Source organism: Calidris pugnax, unplaced genomic scaffold, assembly GCF_001431845.1.
Source record: "Calidris pugnax isolate Ruff unplaced genomic scaffold, ASM143184v1 scaffold52, whole genome shotgun sequence".
Lineage (NCBI taxonomy): Eukaryota > Metazoa > Chordata > Aves > Charadriiformes > Scolopacidae > Calidris > Calidris pugnax.
In genome coordinates this window covers 1,941,984-1,958,543 of record NW_015090811.1, presented here as the reverse complement: position 1 = coordinate 1,958,543, position 16,560 = coordinate 1,941,984, and the positions used below count along the sequence as shown (strand labels likewise).

General features: G+C 43.0%; 1 protein-coding gene across 1 annotated transcript in view; it reads left to right on the top strand.

The window, feature by feature from the left end:
* Positions 1–976: 976 nt before the first annotated feature.
* PHC3 (polyhomeotic homolog 3 (Drosophila)) overlaps positions 977–16,560 on the top strand; it is a 38,586-nt gene continuing 23,002 nt past the window's right edge. The window contains exons 1-7 of the mRNA XM_014938858.1: positions 977–2,043; positions 2,981–3,320; positions 6,858–7,004; positions 7,751–7,909; positions 9,346–9,423; positions 13,343–13,501; positions 14,845–14,943. Coding sequence (XP_014794344.1) covers positions 6,879–7,004; positions 7,751–7,909; positions 9,346–9,423; positions 13,343–13,501; positions 14,845–14,943 — 621 coding nt within the window. The 5' untranslated portion in view covers positions 977–2,043; positions 2,981–3,320; positions 6,858–6,878. The remainder of the gene's footprint in view (positions 2,044–2,980; positions 3,321–6,857; positions 7,005–7,750; positions 7,910–9,345; positions 9,424–13,342; positions 13,502–14,844; positions 14,944–16,560) is intronic.

The following is a 16,560-nucleotide window of genomic DNA, read 5'->3' as shown; positions in this document are numbered from 1 at the left end:
GGATACGGGGAAGAAGGGAGCGCGGAGCCGTGCGGGACGGGAACACGGGCGCTGCCCCCGTAATCAGGCGGAGCCGCTTCGGGAGAGGCCGGTCAGCGGCTCTGCCGCCCAGTGAGGGCAGGCGCTGCGCCTCGTCTGCGTGTGTATCCCCCCTCCCTCAGCGGTACGTGGGCTCTTCCCCGCACACACCTGCGGAGCGGAACGCTCCACACCGAGGCGGAAGAGGGGGGAAGGTAGTCCGTGGCGAAAGCGGCTCCAGCTGCCGCCTTGTTGGCCCCGCCCCTCCTTTCCCCAGCACTTGGTACGGCCCGCCGCAAGGCACGCTGGGACTGCCGGGCGGCAGCGCGGCTCTGGCGCCGGCGCGGCGGGGCGAGCGGGTCCTGGTCCGGGTCCGCCCGGCCTCCTTCGGCCTGCGGTGAAGGCCCGCAGCCGGTAGTCGCCCTCGGGAGAGGGGCGGAGGAGGAGGACCCCCACCGTTTCACTTAGGTACAAACGGGACCACCACCCGTGCGAGGGTTGCAGAGCTCCGTGAGAGCCGCCGCTGAGCGGTGGGAGCGCGGCCTGGTCTCGCTGGGCCGTTGGGTAGGACCAAAGCAGCCCTGGGCACCTCTCCCTGCACCATTAACTTCGTGCCGCGATCCCGCCGCCAGCTGTGTCACCACCAGCCCCGTGTGCGAGGTGCCACAAAGAATTCAGGGTCTTAACACAAAAGGCATCGCGCCGGCAGCGTGCTGCTCAGGAACAATCCACGCCTCTGTTGTAACTGCCGGCTAAAATATTTTCTGTAAGAATTTTAAAAGAATCCACGCAGTGTGCACTGCCCACAGGTATATTCAGTTCAGGTGAAGCTTTAATTACCATATATCAAATGGCTAAGATAACTTTTAAGGAAAGAAACAAGAAGGATGCTTTTCCTGTAAGCGGGGATGGTTACCGAAAGGTATTATGTTAAAAACTGTTAATCATAAACCACCTTATCACTGCAAGTAGTATTTCCTTCCCGCTCTGCCTATTTGATAACGCATATTTATATTGCCCAACGCTTCCTGAACAGACAGATGTTTCTGTCAATCCTAAGAAATAGGGAACCTTTGCTTCCTTCTCTTACAGTGAAAACAATTCCAGTCGGCATCGCACCTGGATGTTTTATCAGAGCAGCTCAGAGTTCAGCTCTTCCGTGCTCAGAGATCGGCACTTCCCAATCCACACGCTTTGTTCTTTCTCATACCAGTGATAAAATAACTTAAAGCCCTATTTGCTGTTTAACTTAGGTGTGCTTACAAAGCGCAGAACTTTTTTTCACACTACCTGACCTTCCTGCAGTGGTTGGTTGGTGTTTATTTTCTCCTCAGAAGAAAGTTATTTGCTCCACCCAGCTTCCGTGTAGTCCCACATCCTTTTTGTATATCCTTTTGCTGGAGCTGAACTCCTCTATATCTCACACTAGGACTTCCAACATGTTTTCTATTTCCTACTAGATCTCCAAGAGTATTTCAGCACTGGTCTTCATTATCCCTACATCTCTTTCTTTTTTAACTGATAAAAATTCCTATTTTTTCCTACTGAATCATACATTTGTCAAGACGTCCCATGTAAGATTCAAGCTTACGTGGTCTTTATAAAGGTTGGGCTTTGCTCATCTATCCCAGGTAATATGCAGCAGCTGCTACCACCTACTGACAGGAATTAATTCAACTCTCATCAATTATGGTCAGTTTAGAGGGAGAGGTGGTCTTCCCAAAAGCAGGGAAAGGCTGAAAAGCCAACATGCTCTAGGAAGAAACTGAAAGCTAAGTTAATAAGGCTAAAGACTCTTCTGTTTCACATCCCTCACAGAAATCAGAAGTTCACCACAAGCATGCAGGCTGGAGCTGCTGAGATCCTTGAGCAGCCAACGTGGAAAAGCTCTAGGAGCAGATATTTCCCTGACTGACCTCCCAACAGCCCTCCCAAAACAGCACCTATTCATAGAATCATAGAATCGTCTAGGTTGGAAGAGACCCTTGGGATCATCGAGTCCAACCACCTATCCTACTCTACAAGGTCATCCCCTACACCATGTCCCTTAGCACTGCATCTAAACGGCCCTTAAACACAGCCAGGGATGGTGACTCCACCACCTCCCTGGGCAGCCTGTTCCAATGCCCTATCACTCTTTCAGTGAAAAATTCTTTCCTAATGTTCAATCTAAACCTACCCTGTTGGAGCTTGAAGCCGTTCCCTCTCGTTCTGTCACTAATTACCTGTGAGAAGAGACCAGCACCAACCTCTCTACAGTGTCCTTTCAAGTAGTTGTAGAGAGTGATGAGGTCTCTCCTCAGCCTCCTCTTCCTCATACTAAACAGTTTCAACTCCCTCAGCCGCTCCTCATACGATTTGTTTTCCAGCCCCCTCACCAGCTTCATTGCCCTCCTCTGCACTCGCTCCAGCACCTCGATATCTCTCTGGTATTGAGGTGCCCAAAACTGGACACAATACTCGAGGTGTGGCCTCACCAGTGCTGAGTACAGGGGCACAATCACCTCCCTACTTCTGCTGGTCACACTATTTTTGATACAAGCCAGAATGCCATTGGCTTTCTTGGCCACCTGGGCACACTGCCGGCTCATATTCAGCCGTTTGTCAACTAGAACCCCCAGGTCTCTTTCTTCCAGGCAGCTTTCCAGCCACACTTCCCCAAGCCTGTAGCGCTGCATGGGGTTATTGTGGCCCAAGTGCAGCCTGCATTTTCCTACTGTAGCCAAAGGATGAGATTGCCCAGAGAAGCTGTGTCTGCCCCATCCCTGGAGGGGTTCAAGGCCAGGCTGGATGGGGCTTGGAGCAACCTGGTCTGGTGGGAGGTGTCCCTGCCCAGGGCAGGGGGTTGGAACTGGATGGTCTTTAAGATCCCTTATAACTCTAACCATCCTGTGATTCTATAACCAAAGCTTATTTGCCACACGCCTTAGAAAAATATTGCTCAACTCTACCACTTCCACAGGAAAAACGAAGTAAATCCCTGCTGCCACACAGCCCTGCAGGAGGCCAGGCGCCTCACCCCAGCCAGGCTGCTGCCCCCTGACACAGCCTCCCTGCGCTGATGTGAATCCAAATCGCTCTCTAACCGAGACCCGGGACGCCCCGCCGTACCGACTACCGGCTGCCAGCCCCGGGCCTGGCCTCACTTCACGGACGACGCCCCGCTCCAGCGACAAGATGGCGGCGGGCGGCGTCACGTGCCCGCCGGCGGCGGCAACGGCGAGGGTGCAAGGCGCCTGCGCGGCACCTCCCCCTGAGGGAGGCGAGAAGATGGCGGAAGCGGAGTGAGCGGCTTGTCCGAGGCGAGTCTCCCGGCGGGACGCGCGGAGGAGGGGAAGCGGCAGCGGCAAGGCCCCGGCCAGGCCGCGGCGGGGCGGGGCGCGTAGGCGGGGACCCGCGCCCTGACAGCGCCCCGGCGGCGGGCCGGCCCCCGCGGGGAGAGGGTGCCTCCCCTCCCGCTCGCCTTCTCTCCCTATCTCCCTCCCTCTCCGGTGGCGCTGGGCCGGAGCGCGGCTACCGGTTGTGTCGGAGGGGCTGGGCGAGGCCGCGGCCCGGTGCGGGGAGCTGAGGGGACGGGTCAGCCCGGCGGGCCCGGCCTGCGGTGGGGAGCGGCCGCTGAGGGGGCCTGGCCGCCGCCTGAGGAGCCGCCCGGGGGCTCCCTCAGCGCCCCGGGCCCCGGCGGCTCCCGGGCTGGGCCGATCCGTGAGGGGTCGCAAGGGCGAGTTGCACTGCGTGGCGTGGGTCGTATTTCCACAGAGCATAGTTTTAAATTTATTTTTTTTTAAAACAAAAATACAAACCCCCAGGGTTTGGGTAGGGTTGGCCTACACTGTTTCCCTTCACGGTATGTGGAGTGAAGAGAGAGGGTTAATTTGGGAGCCTTCACTCACATACAGAAATGCCTGTAGGAGTTAGACTTTTCATTTATTTTCTGTGTTTTTGTACCCTTGGAGTTGATGGAGAGGTACCTTGTACCCCAGGGAGGGGTCATGAATGGAAAGGGTAAGAATAAGCTGTGTATGTTAAAAAAAACAAAACAAACCCGAACACCAAACCTGTTTTCAAATACCAGTTACTACTATGGGTTGTCAGCAGTATTTGTCATTACCGTGATGTTTACCAAAAGTCAAACTTTCTAAATCTAAATTTTGTTACTTTAGGCATTTGCTTTGACCAAATAATATAAAGAAAACAAAGTTTCTGAATGCTTACATTATGCACAGCGTTATTTGAAATTATGTGGTGTTCTCTTGCTGCTTGAATAAATACCTATTTTCAATGTAGTTTTCTGTTGTGCTTTGTATTTTGGGCTTGCTTAAACGTGTAGTGGTTGTTTAAAGCTGAAGTTTAGTGCGTTTTCTAAAACTTCCTTTGCATTAAAGGTTCTTTTGAGTTAAAGTTGCTCACAGGCAATGTCGTTGTGAGGACTTTGTCATACAATTAACAAAATTAATTTTACTGTAAGTTAAAAGTCTTGCCTCTTTGATAATGTTGTGTGCTCAATGAACAATTTCAGGTTATTATCTTCAGTTGTGTCTGAGGGGTTTTTTATGACTACAATTGATCTACGTACACTATATAGCGTTGAAAATTAAATGGAAGCTGTGCTGTAAAGGCAGTTTGATTTGAAGCCTGTATTGCTTTTTTTTTTTTTCTGTCATAAAATATCGATTTGCTGAATTGTAATGGATTCCTGGTTTCCTTGCTAAAAACAACCACTTTTTATCTATTTCCTCTTTTTCCTTAAACATTCCACTCCTCGTATAGAGAGAGGGGAGGTTTCTAACAAGTGTCATCTGTTGAAGGACCTCGTATCTCCTTCAGCCGGGAGAGGGCACGCTGTTTCTGCGTGTTGGTGCTGTGCTGCCTGGTGATAGGACTGAGAGGGGGGCAAGGAAGCATCTTAGAGTTGCTAGAGGAGGGAGGAACTGAGATGTACTTCAGCATCAGGCCCCGCTAAAAAGTTTGGGAGCTCTTTCCTACTTTCCCTGTACCTCCACTGTGGCAGCAGAATGGCAAAATTATTTCTGGAAATGAGATGCTTTCTTTCAGCTGAAGGATTAACAGCTCTCATGGGGTGAACTTCTGGTGGAGTAGCTGGTAGAGTGGGATACGTTGCACATATCACTAATAATGCATCCAAAACGTGGCTGAGAAGGAAGGAAATAAAACGTCCAGTGTTGTTTTCATAGGCTAATTTAGCTGATTGCATAACTCTCTGCTAAAACTAGCTAGACAAGTTGAAGGTGTAAATATTTTGATATGCTTTTAATGTCCTCTGGAGGAGACAAGATTTTTTTTTTTAAGGTGCTTTTCATTAGTATTATGTGAAATTAATGTAAAGTGGTTTCAGAAGTGATGCTGTTTTTATTCCAATTGAAGTGGTTAGCCATGTGTGTTACCTTGTGCTCTAATATAGGTGGACAAATGGCATCAATAACACACAGCAGATCTGAATTTTAACAACAAAGCCCTATTCTTTTTCTTCAGTTCTAGTAGAAGGGATCTCTGCTTTTAAAGCATGCTTTACTGCCATGAATATTCTTTGATGGCAAAATATATGCAAGTGTACAGTACAATGATGGGCGTGAGGTCCTTAGGTGAGCATGTATCTATAAAAGTTTATTTATTCGAAGTACTCAGGAGCTACAGCATCATGTGCAGTTCTCTACTTGCAAACTAGTTGTGTTTTGAGAGGTTTTGAGCCTGGCAGTGTTGTGTTCTGCTCTCAGCTGTGGGAGTTCAAACTACTCCTCATTATGTTCCTGGTTGATGCAGCATCCAGTGGGCAGTTTGTTAAGCCCTTGGCAATACTGCTTTTTTCCTAGTACATTGAGGCTCTCTCAATGTTTATTTTTCTGAGCCCTTCTTTAATGTAAGAAGGAAACACGTCTCCTCCCCGCCCATTTTTTTAACATCCCTTTAAAAGCAATAAACAGCAACTGTTCTATTTCCTGTTAATCATAATACTAATACTGAAAAAGAAACTGAAGTAAGCACCCCTCATATATTTAGATATGCGACTCATTCAGTTTTAAAGACTGAATGGGAGATGTTTTGGGAAAGAGATTGTACTCTGCAACAGAGGGAAGTCTGGGGAGGAATCAGAGATGCTTAATTAAGTAGTTTCTTCCTTGGCTCTTGCTGTATTTTGTGAGGTATTGCTGTAAAAAGTAAAAGCATTTTTCTCTACATCTGTTCCATCTCTTTCCAAACAGAGCAGCCACCCGTGATTTTTGCCAAGAACATGTTTTGCTCTATGTACAGAATGATCAGCCAGAGGTTCCAGCACTGTGCTGTGGGGAAGAGTGTAGCGATAGGAGGAGGGGTAACAGTTTTAAACTGAAAGAAGGGAGATTTAGATTAGATACCAGGAAGAAATTCTTTCCTGTGAGGGTGGTGAGAGCCTGGCCCAGGTTGCCCAGAGAAGCTGTGGCTGCCCCATCCCTGGAGGGGTTCAAGGCCAGGCTGGATGGGGCTTGGAGCAACCTGGTCTGGTGGGAGGTGTCCCTGCCCAGGGCAGGGGGATGGAACTGGATGATCTTTAAGGTCCCTTCCAACCAGAACCATTCTATGAAGAGGGATATGGGAGTTCTCCTGTGTAGCTTGCTGGAAATCTTGCACGTATTCCTAAATTGGTCACCTATTGCTACTCTTGATGGATGTTAGAAGATTGTAACCACATCTCTAAACAAATTCCATCAAGTAATAACAAATACTACAACTTTATCCATTTGGAAATTGTCCTATCTCAGCAAAGCTTAGTGGTTTTTTTTTGCTTTTAAAATCTGTGTACTGGCCTTCTGTTTGTGAACCGCTTTTATTTCCATTTCTGCCAGGCTGGACGAACACTGCACAATATGGAGAATGAACCAAACACAACAACATGTTCTGCATCCACAACAACCATCACCACCACCTCCACCTCCCGGACGCAGCTGCCCCAGATCTCTGTCTACAGCGGCTCTGACCGACACGCCGTCCAGGTACTGGGCTGGGAGAGATTCTTTCCTGTCCCGTACGGTGCTCTCACATACAGGCATTGCATGATACTTTACACAGGGTTAACTTTCCATTCTTAATTGCTGTCTTCCTTCGCAGTGTCTGACTTGCTGGTTTTCAGAAGATAACTGTTTACAGACAACTTAAGAATAGTGCAGGGTACAGGCTCGCCTCCCAAATAAGGGAAGGGGGAAAGCTATGCTAAAGAGTTTGTTTTTTTCACCATTCCCTAAGGGTATGGATTATTAACATAGGACTTTACAAAATAAAAGAAAATAAACCTGTTTGACCAAGATTGACTACAGGAATCCAGAGGTATCTGTGTGTGTACCTGCTGCTTTGGATCCAGCCCCCTCTTGCTGTTCTTTAAATTAGGTCTCCTCAAACCCTGCACGGTCCATTCTGTTGGGTTTGGTAACTGAGCCTCTCCCACAATATCCTGATCCTTCAAAAAGCAGACTTTTATGTAGGATTTGTGGACTAGTACCTAAGAGGCTTGAATGTTGTGGTATTGTGTCAGCTGTCAGGCTCTCCTTGAAAACTTAAATATATTTACATTGACTATATTCTGTGACTTGGTTGAGAACAGTGGTGGAGCAAGTTCAGTATCATGTAATGGGTGTGAAAAGAATTTATTTGGGTTTATTTCCTTGTAAAGGTAAACCTCAGCATCATGTCAGTGTGGTGTGTACTTTGTAATTGTAATTAATTACCTACTGATTCGTCACAGGTTATTCAGCAGGCCTTGCATCGTCCTCCTAGCTCAGCTGCTCAGTACCTCCAGCAGATGTATGCAGCCCAACAGCAGCATCTCATGCTGCAAACTGCTGCTTTGCAGCAGCAGCACTTAAGCAGTACCCAATTTCAGAGTCTGGCAACTGTACCACAGGTGAGAGCGAAGATTGCTGAAAAAAAAATGTGGTGTACTACTTTCTAGAGTAGGACTACATTGTCAAACATAATAACAGGTTAAGTGCCTGAGCTTAAAGCCTCACAATAATTCACTGTTATATTCTAATGACTTCATTATTTTAAATTGTATCTTCCTCCAAACTATTTGGAGGATTTTGTCCGGTGTTAGAGATGCTCCAGTAGGCGACCATTCCATGCTTTATTGCATACATTATAATGCATCATGTAAATCATCAAACAGTAATAAAATAAATATTAAAAATAGACTACTTCAATCCTCATCCCCTGATTTCCTCTAAAAGTTGATGGGGAAAGCAATGAATAGCAATGTGTCTTAGTGAAATAAAAGAAAAATAATGAACATCTGGTATCTCGCCACACATCTGGCTGCATTATAAGTAATGGCAAAATTCAACTTCAATTCTGAGTGTGGAAATGTAGGAAGTAAATGACATTTCATTTCTGAAGTACAGCTTTTAACATTAGTGAACACTGGAGGAGACCCATTCTGAAAAGTCAAGCAGTAGAAAGATTTCATGTGACCTCAGTCGAGCTTGGATTGAGTGTACTGCCTTGCAGAGATAGGTGGTTGTTAACAATTTTACACATGGAAATGCTAACACAGAGTTAAAGACTTCAGGGATACAGCTGTTTGTTGTCAGAACTGGGACTGACTCTTCTATGCTCCTGGCTTTTTCTTCTATACCTTTTCCATTAGATCATGGTAATATGTTGGTTTGTCCACTTTTTTGTGATGGATTTGTGTGTGCCTATACAGTTACCGAGACACAGCAAAGAAAATCAGATGGGTAAAGGCAAAGAAGTTTTGGTATTCAGGCTGTTAATACAGAAATCTAAATCTCACTGTCCCTGTATTCACCTGAAGGGCAGGAATAGCTGTTACAGATGCTTAGATGTGCATACATAAATTATCATTCTAGAATAAGGGTGTTCTTTACAGCATTTATAAAGTTGGTTTTATTTTTAGAGGATTCTAATCATAATAAAAATTATGATGTGAGCTTTAATGATGACACTTTATAATGATGCCTCATTTTAAGTTCTGAGCACCTTAGGGAGTGAGCTGATCAGTCAGCTCCATCATTAACAGTTTGATAGACTTCACCTCTGATAGTTTTTTGTTGGTTTTTTTTTTTTCAAGTCTTGATCAGCAAGAACCTGAGTGCCTGAAATTGGGTAGGAATTAAGAGCATTTAGCACGTTGCAGAAAGCATTCCTTAGCACAGGGGGCACTCTGCTGAAAACTAGTTCTACTGAATAAAGGCATTTTTACTGTTAGCTCAAAGCAAAGGTAATGGTAGAGAGGGATGTTTCTGATGGTTTATGCAATGATGTGAACATCACTTAAACACTTTTTGGTTTCAGTGTTTGACACGTATTCTTGCTATTTAGGCAAGCCTGTCAGGTGGGAGGCAATGTACTTCCCCCACTGGGAGTGTCACTCAGCAGTCAAGCATGTCGCAGACCTCGGTACGTAACTGACCCAAGCCCTCCATCCATTCTCAACCCCTCCTGGTTATTATTTAACTACTCGGAAAAACACAAAAGATTTTAGTATTTTAATCTGTATGGTTAAAATTAGTATTAGAGAAGCAGTAAATAGAAGTATGACGACTCCAAGAAGTGTTGGCAGCACTTCCAGCCTCTGCCAGCGATCCTGATGGGTGCTGCCAGCCACTATCATTGCTGGCCAGCCTTTGAGGCTTCCCCAGTCCCAGCCCACTCTGGGTGCTCTGAGGGGCAGCTGCTCACTTCACAAGCACTAGTGACTGTTGAGACCGCTGCAGGAGTCACTCCCTCAGCTTTCATCTCTTATGTGTTTTTTTTAATTGAATTTTTCACATTAGTTTCTTTATTCAGGGCATTATTGTAGGTTAAAATTGGAATTGTGTATCAGTGATTAAAGAGCACCAAATCTAAAGAATCCAGCTTTCATCTCTTATGTGTTTTTTTTAATTGAATTTTTCACATTAGTTTCTTTATTCAGGGCATTATTGTAGGTTAAAATTGGAATTCTGTATGGTTAAAATTAGTATTAGAGAAGCAGTAAATAGAAGTATGACGACTCCAAGAAGTGTTGGCAGCACTTCCAGCCTCTGCCAGCGATCCTGATGGGTGCTGCCAGCCACTATCATTGCTGGCCAGCCTTTGAGGCTTCCCCAGTCCCAGCCCACTCTGGGTGCTCTGAGGGGCAGCTGCTCACTTCACAAGCACTAGTGACTGTTGAGACCGCTGCAGGAGTCACTCCCTCAGCTTTCATCTCTTATGTGTTTTTTTTAATTGGATTTTTCACATCAGTTTCTTTATTCAGGGCACTATTGTAGGTTAAAATCAGAACTTCCCCAGTCCCAGCCCACTCTGGGTGCTCTGAGGGGCAGCTGCTCACTTCACAAGCACTAGTGACTGTTGAGACCGCTGCAGGAGTCACTCCCTCAGCTTTCATCTCTTATGTGTTTTTTTTAATTGAATTTTTCACATTAGTTTCTTTATTCAGGGCATTATTGTAGGTTAAAATTGGAATTGTGTATCAGTGATTAAAGAGCACCAAATCTAAAGAATCCAAGTCAATGATCATATATATATATATATATGAAACTGATTAAAAGTTTATAGCATTCATTCTTTTATTGATTATCATCTTTTATCATGCATCCTCAGGTTTCAGTTGTTAGCAGCTCTGTGTTCGGTTCATGCTGTATTTCTTTAAGCGGCATCTTCAGATATGTAATTTGCACAGTCTTTTATGTACAGTTCTACAGTTGTCTTGAGCAGGACTTCGTTAGTCCTGCAGACATCCTGCTTATTAATCATGCCCTCAAGCTGTTCATGACTTCAGTGCATAGCTTCAGTGGTTTAACTGTACATTTTTTTAAGCTCTCATAGCATTGCTTTGGCTTACGGTTGTTAGAAGTAAATTCATTCATTAAATTTTGGAGGGGAAGTCTTTAAAGATGTCTGATGTTAAACCAACAGAATAATTGGGCTGGGATTTTTCAAGGAAATCTTTTGAGTAAGTGATGAAAAAGAGCTGGGCACTTAACTCTGTTAGACTGGTTAGGAAAAAAAAACCAACCCCAAACCAAAACCACAACAGCTTTTGTTTGAGAAGATACTAAAGAGCAGTTGTGCAATAAATGTGCATATATAGAATGAGGAATCAAAGTCCATGTATGGCGGCACAAACAAGTGTCCCGATCAGATGGGTAAAGGCAAAGAAGTTTTGGTATTCAGGCTGTTAATACAGAAATCTAACTCTCACTGTCCCTGTATTCACCTGAAGGGCAGGAATAGCTGTTACAGATGCTTAGATGTGCATACATAAATTATCATTCTAGAATAAGCGTGTTCTTTACAGCATTTATAAAGTTGGTTTTATTTTTAGAGGATTCTAATCATAATAAAAATTATGATGTGAGCTTTAATGATGACACTTTATAATGATGCCTCATTTTAAGTTCTGAGCACCTTAGGGAGTGAGCTGATCAGTCAGCTCCATCATTAACAGTTTGATAGACTTCACCTCTGATAGTTTTTTGTTGGTTTTTTTTTTTTCAAGTCTTGATCAGCAAGAACCTGAGTGCCTGAAATTGGGTAGGAATTAAGAGCATTTAGCACGTTGCAGAAAGCATTCCTTAGCACAGGGGGCACTCTGCTGAAAACTAGTTCTACTGAATAAAGGCATTTTTACTGTTAGCTCAAAGCAAAGGTAATGGTAGAGAGGGATGTTTCTGATGGTTTATGCAATGATGTGAACATCACTTAAACACTTTTTGGTTTCAGTGTTTGACACGTATTCTTGCTATTTAGGCAAGCCTGTCAGGTGGGAGGCAATGTACTTCCCCCACTGGGAGTGTCACTCAGCAGTCAAGCATGTCGCAGACCTCGGTACGTAACTGACCCAAGCCCTCCATCCATTCTCAACCCCTCCTGGTTATTATTTAACTACTCGGAAAAACACAAAAGATTTTAGTATTTTAATCTGTATGGTTAAAATTAGTATTAGAGAAGCAGTAAATAGAAGTATGACGACTCCAAGAAGTGTTGGCAGCACTTCCAGCCTCTGCCAGCGATCCTGATGGGTGCTGCCAGCCACTATCATTGCTGGCCAGCCTTTGAGGCTTCCCCAGTCCCAGCCCACTCTGGGTGCTCTGAGGGGCAGCTGCTCACTTCACAAGCACTAGTGACTGTTGAGACCGCTGCAGGAGTCACTCCCTCAGCTTTCATCTCTTATGTGTTTTTTTTAATTGAATTTTTCACATTAGTTTCTTTATTCAGGGCATTATTGTAGGTTAAAATTGGAATTGTGTATCAGTGATTAAAGAGCACCAAATCTAAAGAATCCAAGTCAATGATCATATATATATATATATATGAAACTGATTAAAAGTTTATAGCATTCATTCTTTTATTGATTATCATCTTTTATCATGCATCCTCAGGTTTCAGTTGTTAGCAGCTCTGTGTTCGGTTCATGCTGTATTTCTTTAAGCGGCATCTTCAGATATGTAATTTGCACAGTCTTTTATGTACAGTTCTACAGTTGTCTTGAGCAGGACTTCGTTAGTCCTGCAGACATCCTGCTTATTAATCATGCCCTCAAGCTGTTCATGACTTCAGTGCATAGCTTCAGTGGTTTAACTGTACATTTTTTTTAAGCTCTCATAGCATTGCTTTGGCTTACGGTTGTTAGAAGTAAATTCATTCATTAAATTTTGGAGGGGAAGTCTTTAAAGATGTCTGATGTTAAACCAACAGAATAATTGGGCTGGGATTTTTCAAGGAAATCTTTTGAGTAAGTGATGAAAAAGAGCTGGGCACTTAACTCTGTTAGACTGGTTAGGAAAAAAAAACCAACCCCAAACCAAAACCACAACAGCTTTTGTTTGAGAAGATACTAAAGAGCAGTTGTGCAATAAATGTGCATATATAGAATGAGGAATCAAAGTCCATGTATGGCGGCACAAACAAGTGTCCCGATCAAGTTGTATAACAAGTATCACAGAAGGTATCAGTCCAGTCAGATAATATAAACATTTAAAAATACTTAAATATTAGAATTCAGGTATTTTTCTTAAAATATTTCAAGCTCATGGTATGTGTCCTGTGAATGTGTATTTCTATGAGGTATATTTTTCAGATGTCATGATATCATTGTTTATACTCGTAACTGCTTATTATTATTTACTGCTAGATGGTTGCTTGCAGTTAAAAATTGAAAATGTATAATCTTGCCAGAATCCAGTTTTATGATGATTGGCTCAATATATTTTTCATATCTTTACAGTTCAGAGGTTTCAACCGCCCCTGCCATTTTTGTCAAAGGCTTTCTGGCTTTAGACCCTAGGATGAATGAATTTCCATGACAGAAGCAATATTTTTGTTTCCTTAGATTAACCTCTCCACCTCTCCTACACCTGCACAGATAATAAGCCGTTCACAGACCTCCAACACCACCAGCAGCAGTATTACCCAACAGACCATGTTGCTGGGGAGCACCTCTCCAACCCTGAGTGCAAGCCAGGCTCAGATGTACCTACGAGCTCAAATGGTGAGTTTTGATTACAGTTCTTAAGCTTAATTTTGGTCTGTCCTTTGTTGTCATCTCTTCCCCCTTCCCCCAAAAAAACTCTTGACCGTTTCAGGTTTTATTTTGTTTCTATAAATTATTTATAAATATTTTTCTTTAAATTATTTGTAAATATTTTTCTTTAGTTTCAAATAGCGTTGAGAATTTAGTCACTAATTTGTGAATATATACCTTCTGAAACACATCTAGAACTAAAAGGATTGCCCTGTAGTTTTCTGGTGAAGTTTGCTTAAGTATTTTTTTAGCCTGGGTGTACTACAATTATTAAATTGATCAAACATGGGAAAAATAGAAAAAGAGCTCCTGTGTTTTCTGACCATGTAGAAGGGCAGACTACAGTCTGGCTATGTTCAAGGCAGATTGTTTTCCAATGCACTGGTCAACATTGCAACTGGTCCCAATAAGTGAAGCAAAAGCCACTCCTTGCATTTAAAATCTCTTTAAAAAACATGGAAGACTAATGATCTCTCTTCAAAACTTTCCATAAAGCTTGTCTTTACTATATTGGTTGCAATGGCAGTTAGGTACACTGGGAGTTAATAATTTCAGGTCGGTTGTATACCTGTTCTCATTATGAAACTTAATTAGCTTAGGTAAAGTTGGTGAAACAATTCTGCTTGTTAAATAGCATTTTGACAGATTGGAAGATCTTCTAAGTTCTCTTTCTGTCACGTTATAGAAATTGGGCTGCTCTCTTGATGTTTTTTAGATTTGTTTCACTAATTTATAATATTAAAGGAAAGGCCCTCTTTAAAACACTTGTAAGAAAGATGATATGTCTGTCTTTATATGAGAGAGAGATATTTTTCCGGATTTGTTTCACTAATTTATAATATTAAAGGAAAGGCCCTCTTTAAAACACTTGTAGGAAAGATGATATGTCTGTCTTTATATGAGAGAAAGATAATTTTCCGAATATGCAGAACAAATATTTTACATTATTATATTTATTTTACATTACTACCTTTTAAATTTATTTACTTAGACTACCATGACAGATTGTTCTTTGAGTAAGTTCATCTGAAAGGAAAAAAGCCGTACATCGCTACATGTAGCTTATGTGTCTCTCTTTAAAATATTGTGTTTCCTTCACATGTTTTCAAAGTTTCCGTCTTTTATCAGATTTTTTTATCTCTTTAAAATATTGTGTTTCCTTCACATATTTTCAAAGTTTCAGTCTTTTATCAGATTTATTTTTTTTATCGCTACATGTAGCTTATGTATCTCTTTAAAATATTGTGTTTCCTTCACATGTTTTCAAAGTTTCCGTCTTTTATCAGATTTTTTTTTTTCTTGCTTAACAGCTTATTTTTACTCCTGCAACCACTGTGGCTGCTGTCCAGTCTGACATTCCTGTTGTTTCATCATCTTCCTCATCTTCCTGTCAGTCTGCAGCTACTCAGGTGAGCTTCTGTAGATTTTTTTAAAGGTATGTCCAGTTGAGTGGGCCAAGTAAGGAAATGCTGTGCTTAAGTTTTACTTGCTTATAAAAACTACGAATGGGTGCTGGTTATCTATGACTCCAGTGTCTTCTGTTTACTATGATCACTCATTTAGAGGTGATCATGGTATATGTAAAATTGGGATATGACATTCCAGGTCTTCATATTTAGCTCTACTCTTTATTACTTTGAATAACTTCATGTTAGCAGCTTTTATCACCTTTTCACTGCTCAACATATTTGCGTATCATCTGGAAAAAACACACAGCACAGCAGAAATGTCTACAGAACATCTTTGTCACAGTCTTCTGCTGTGAAAAGCAAACATTTATCCAATGAATTTGGGCTCTCAGGAAAGATCTTCTTGTCTTAGCAGTTTTAAAAGCCCTTAGTAAACGGACCCTATTTAGAAATCTTTCAGAAATCCAAGTAAATTATACCAGTTTAATGTTCTCTGACCTTATGTTTGTTGTCCCCTTCAGAGGATTCCAATAGATTTGTGAGTCACTGACTCTCCTTTACAAAAGTCCTATTATTGCCTTGGCCCCAGAAGGGCATGTTGGTGTGCTCACTAATTTGCTTCTTTATTACAGTTTGTAGTACTGTACCAATTGTATTCCTCTCATGAATAGTTGCTTGTTACTCAGTGTGCAGTGTTCCCCTTGACTGTGAGTGGAGGTACTTTCATCACAGACAGTACAAGTTGGTCAATAAATTGTTTATTTGAGCCATACTATGGAATTGATCAACAGATGTTTAGATGGGACTTACCTTCGGACAATCTTCGTTGTATTTACCAGGGCTTCCATGTATTTCCCTGGAACTGTTGTTCATACTGAGGTCAGCCTCATGTAAGAACTTCTGAATGAAGGTTGAGAGAATAGTTGTATCTTCATTTTGGTAACTGACCTGTTGAGAACTATTACTTAAGCCATTAGCTATCGTTAGTGATTTGAAACCTTGGCTCTTCCCAGGCTTTTCCAAAAGTTTCTTGTGAGTGGTAGGCAAGTGTTGGAGGTACTAGTCCTTGGCATTGTTTGTCCATTGTAATGAATGTTCTTGTACTGGTCTTAACGCCCTCAAAGTGAGATCATCTGCCACTGACTTTGTTGCATTAGCGCTCTTTTCTTGATGGTGTGCCTTTTCTGGAGCCTTGCCACTGGTCTTAACGCCCTCAAAGTGAGATCATTAGCGCTCTTTTCTTGATGGTGTTTCTGATTTGTTTTAGCCTTTTCTGGAGCCTTGCTTTCAGTTTCACTTGGATGCAGCTTTGCAACTCTTCCTTTAAGTATGTTTTCAGTTACTTTCTCAGCACGTGTTGAGCTCTTCCCCTTTTGTTTGAGTTTTCAGCAAAGCAAATGGCATGTTATGAGACTGAGAGTCTAAAGGGAACTGCGCTTTCGGTATGCTATAGGCTGGGCTGTGAGACTGAGGCTTTTATCACTGGGTCCTCATAAGAGGGCATGGTAAAGCTTTCCTTCTGTTCCTTCCAGAATTTCCATAGAGCATTATTCAGTCAGATGAGCTGCTCTGGTGACCCTGCCAGGCTCAAGCCGTTCCTCTGCCCTCTCAAGGTTC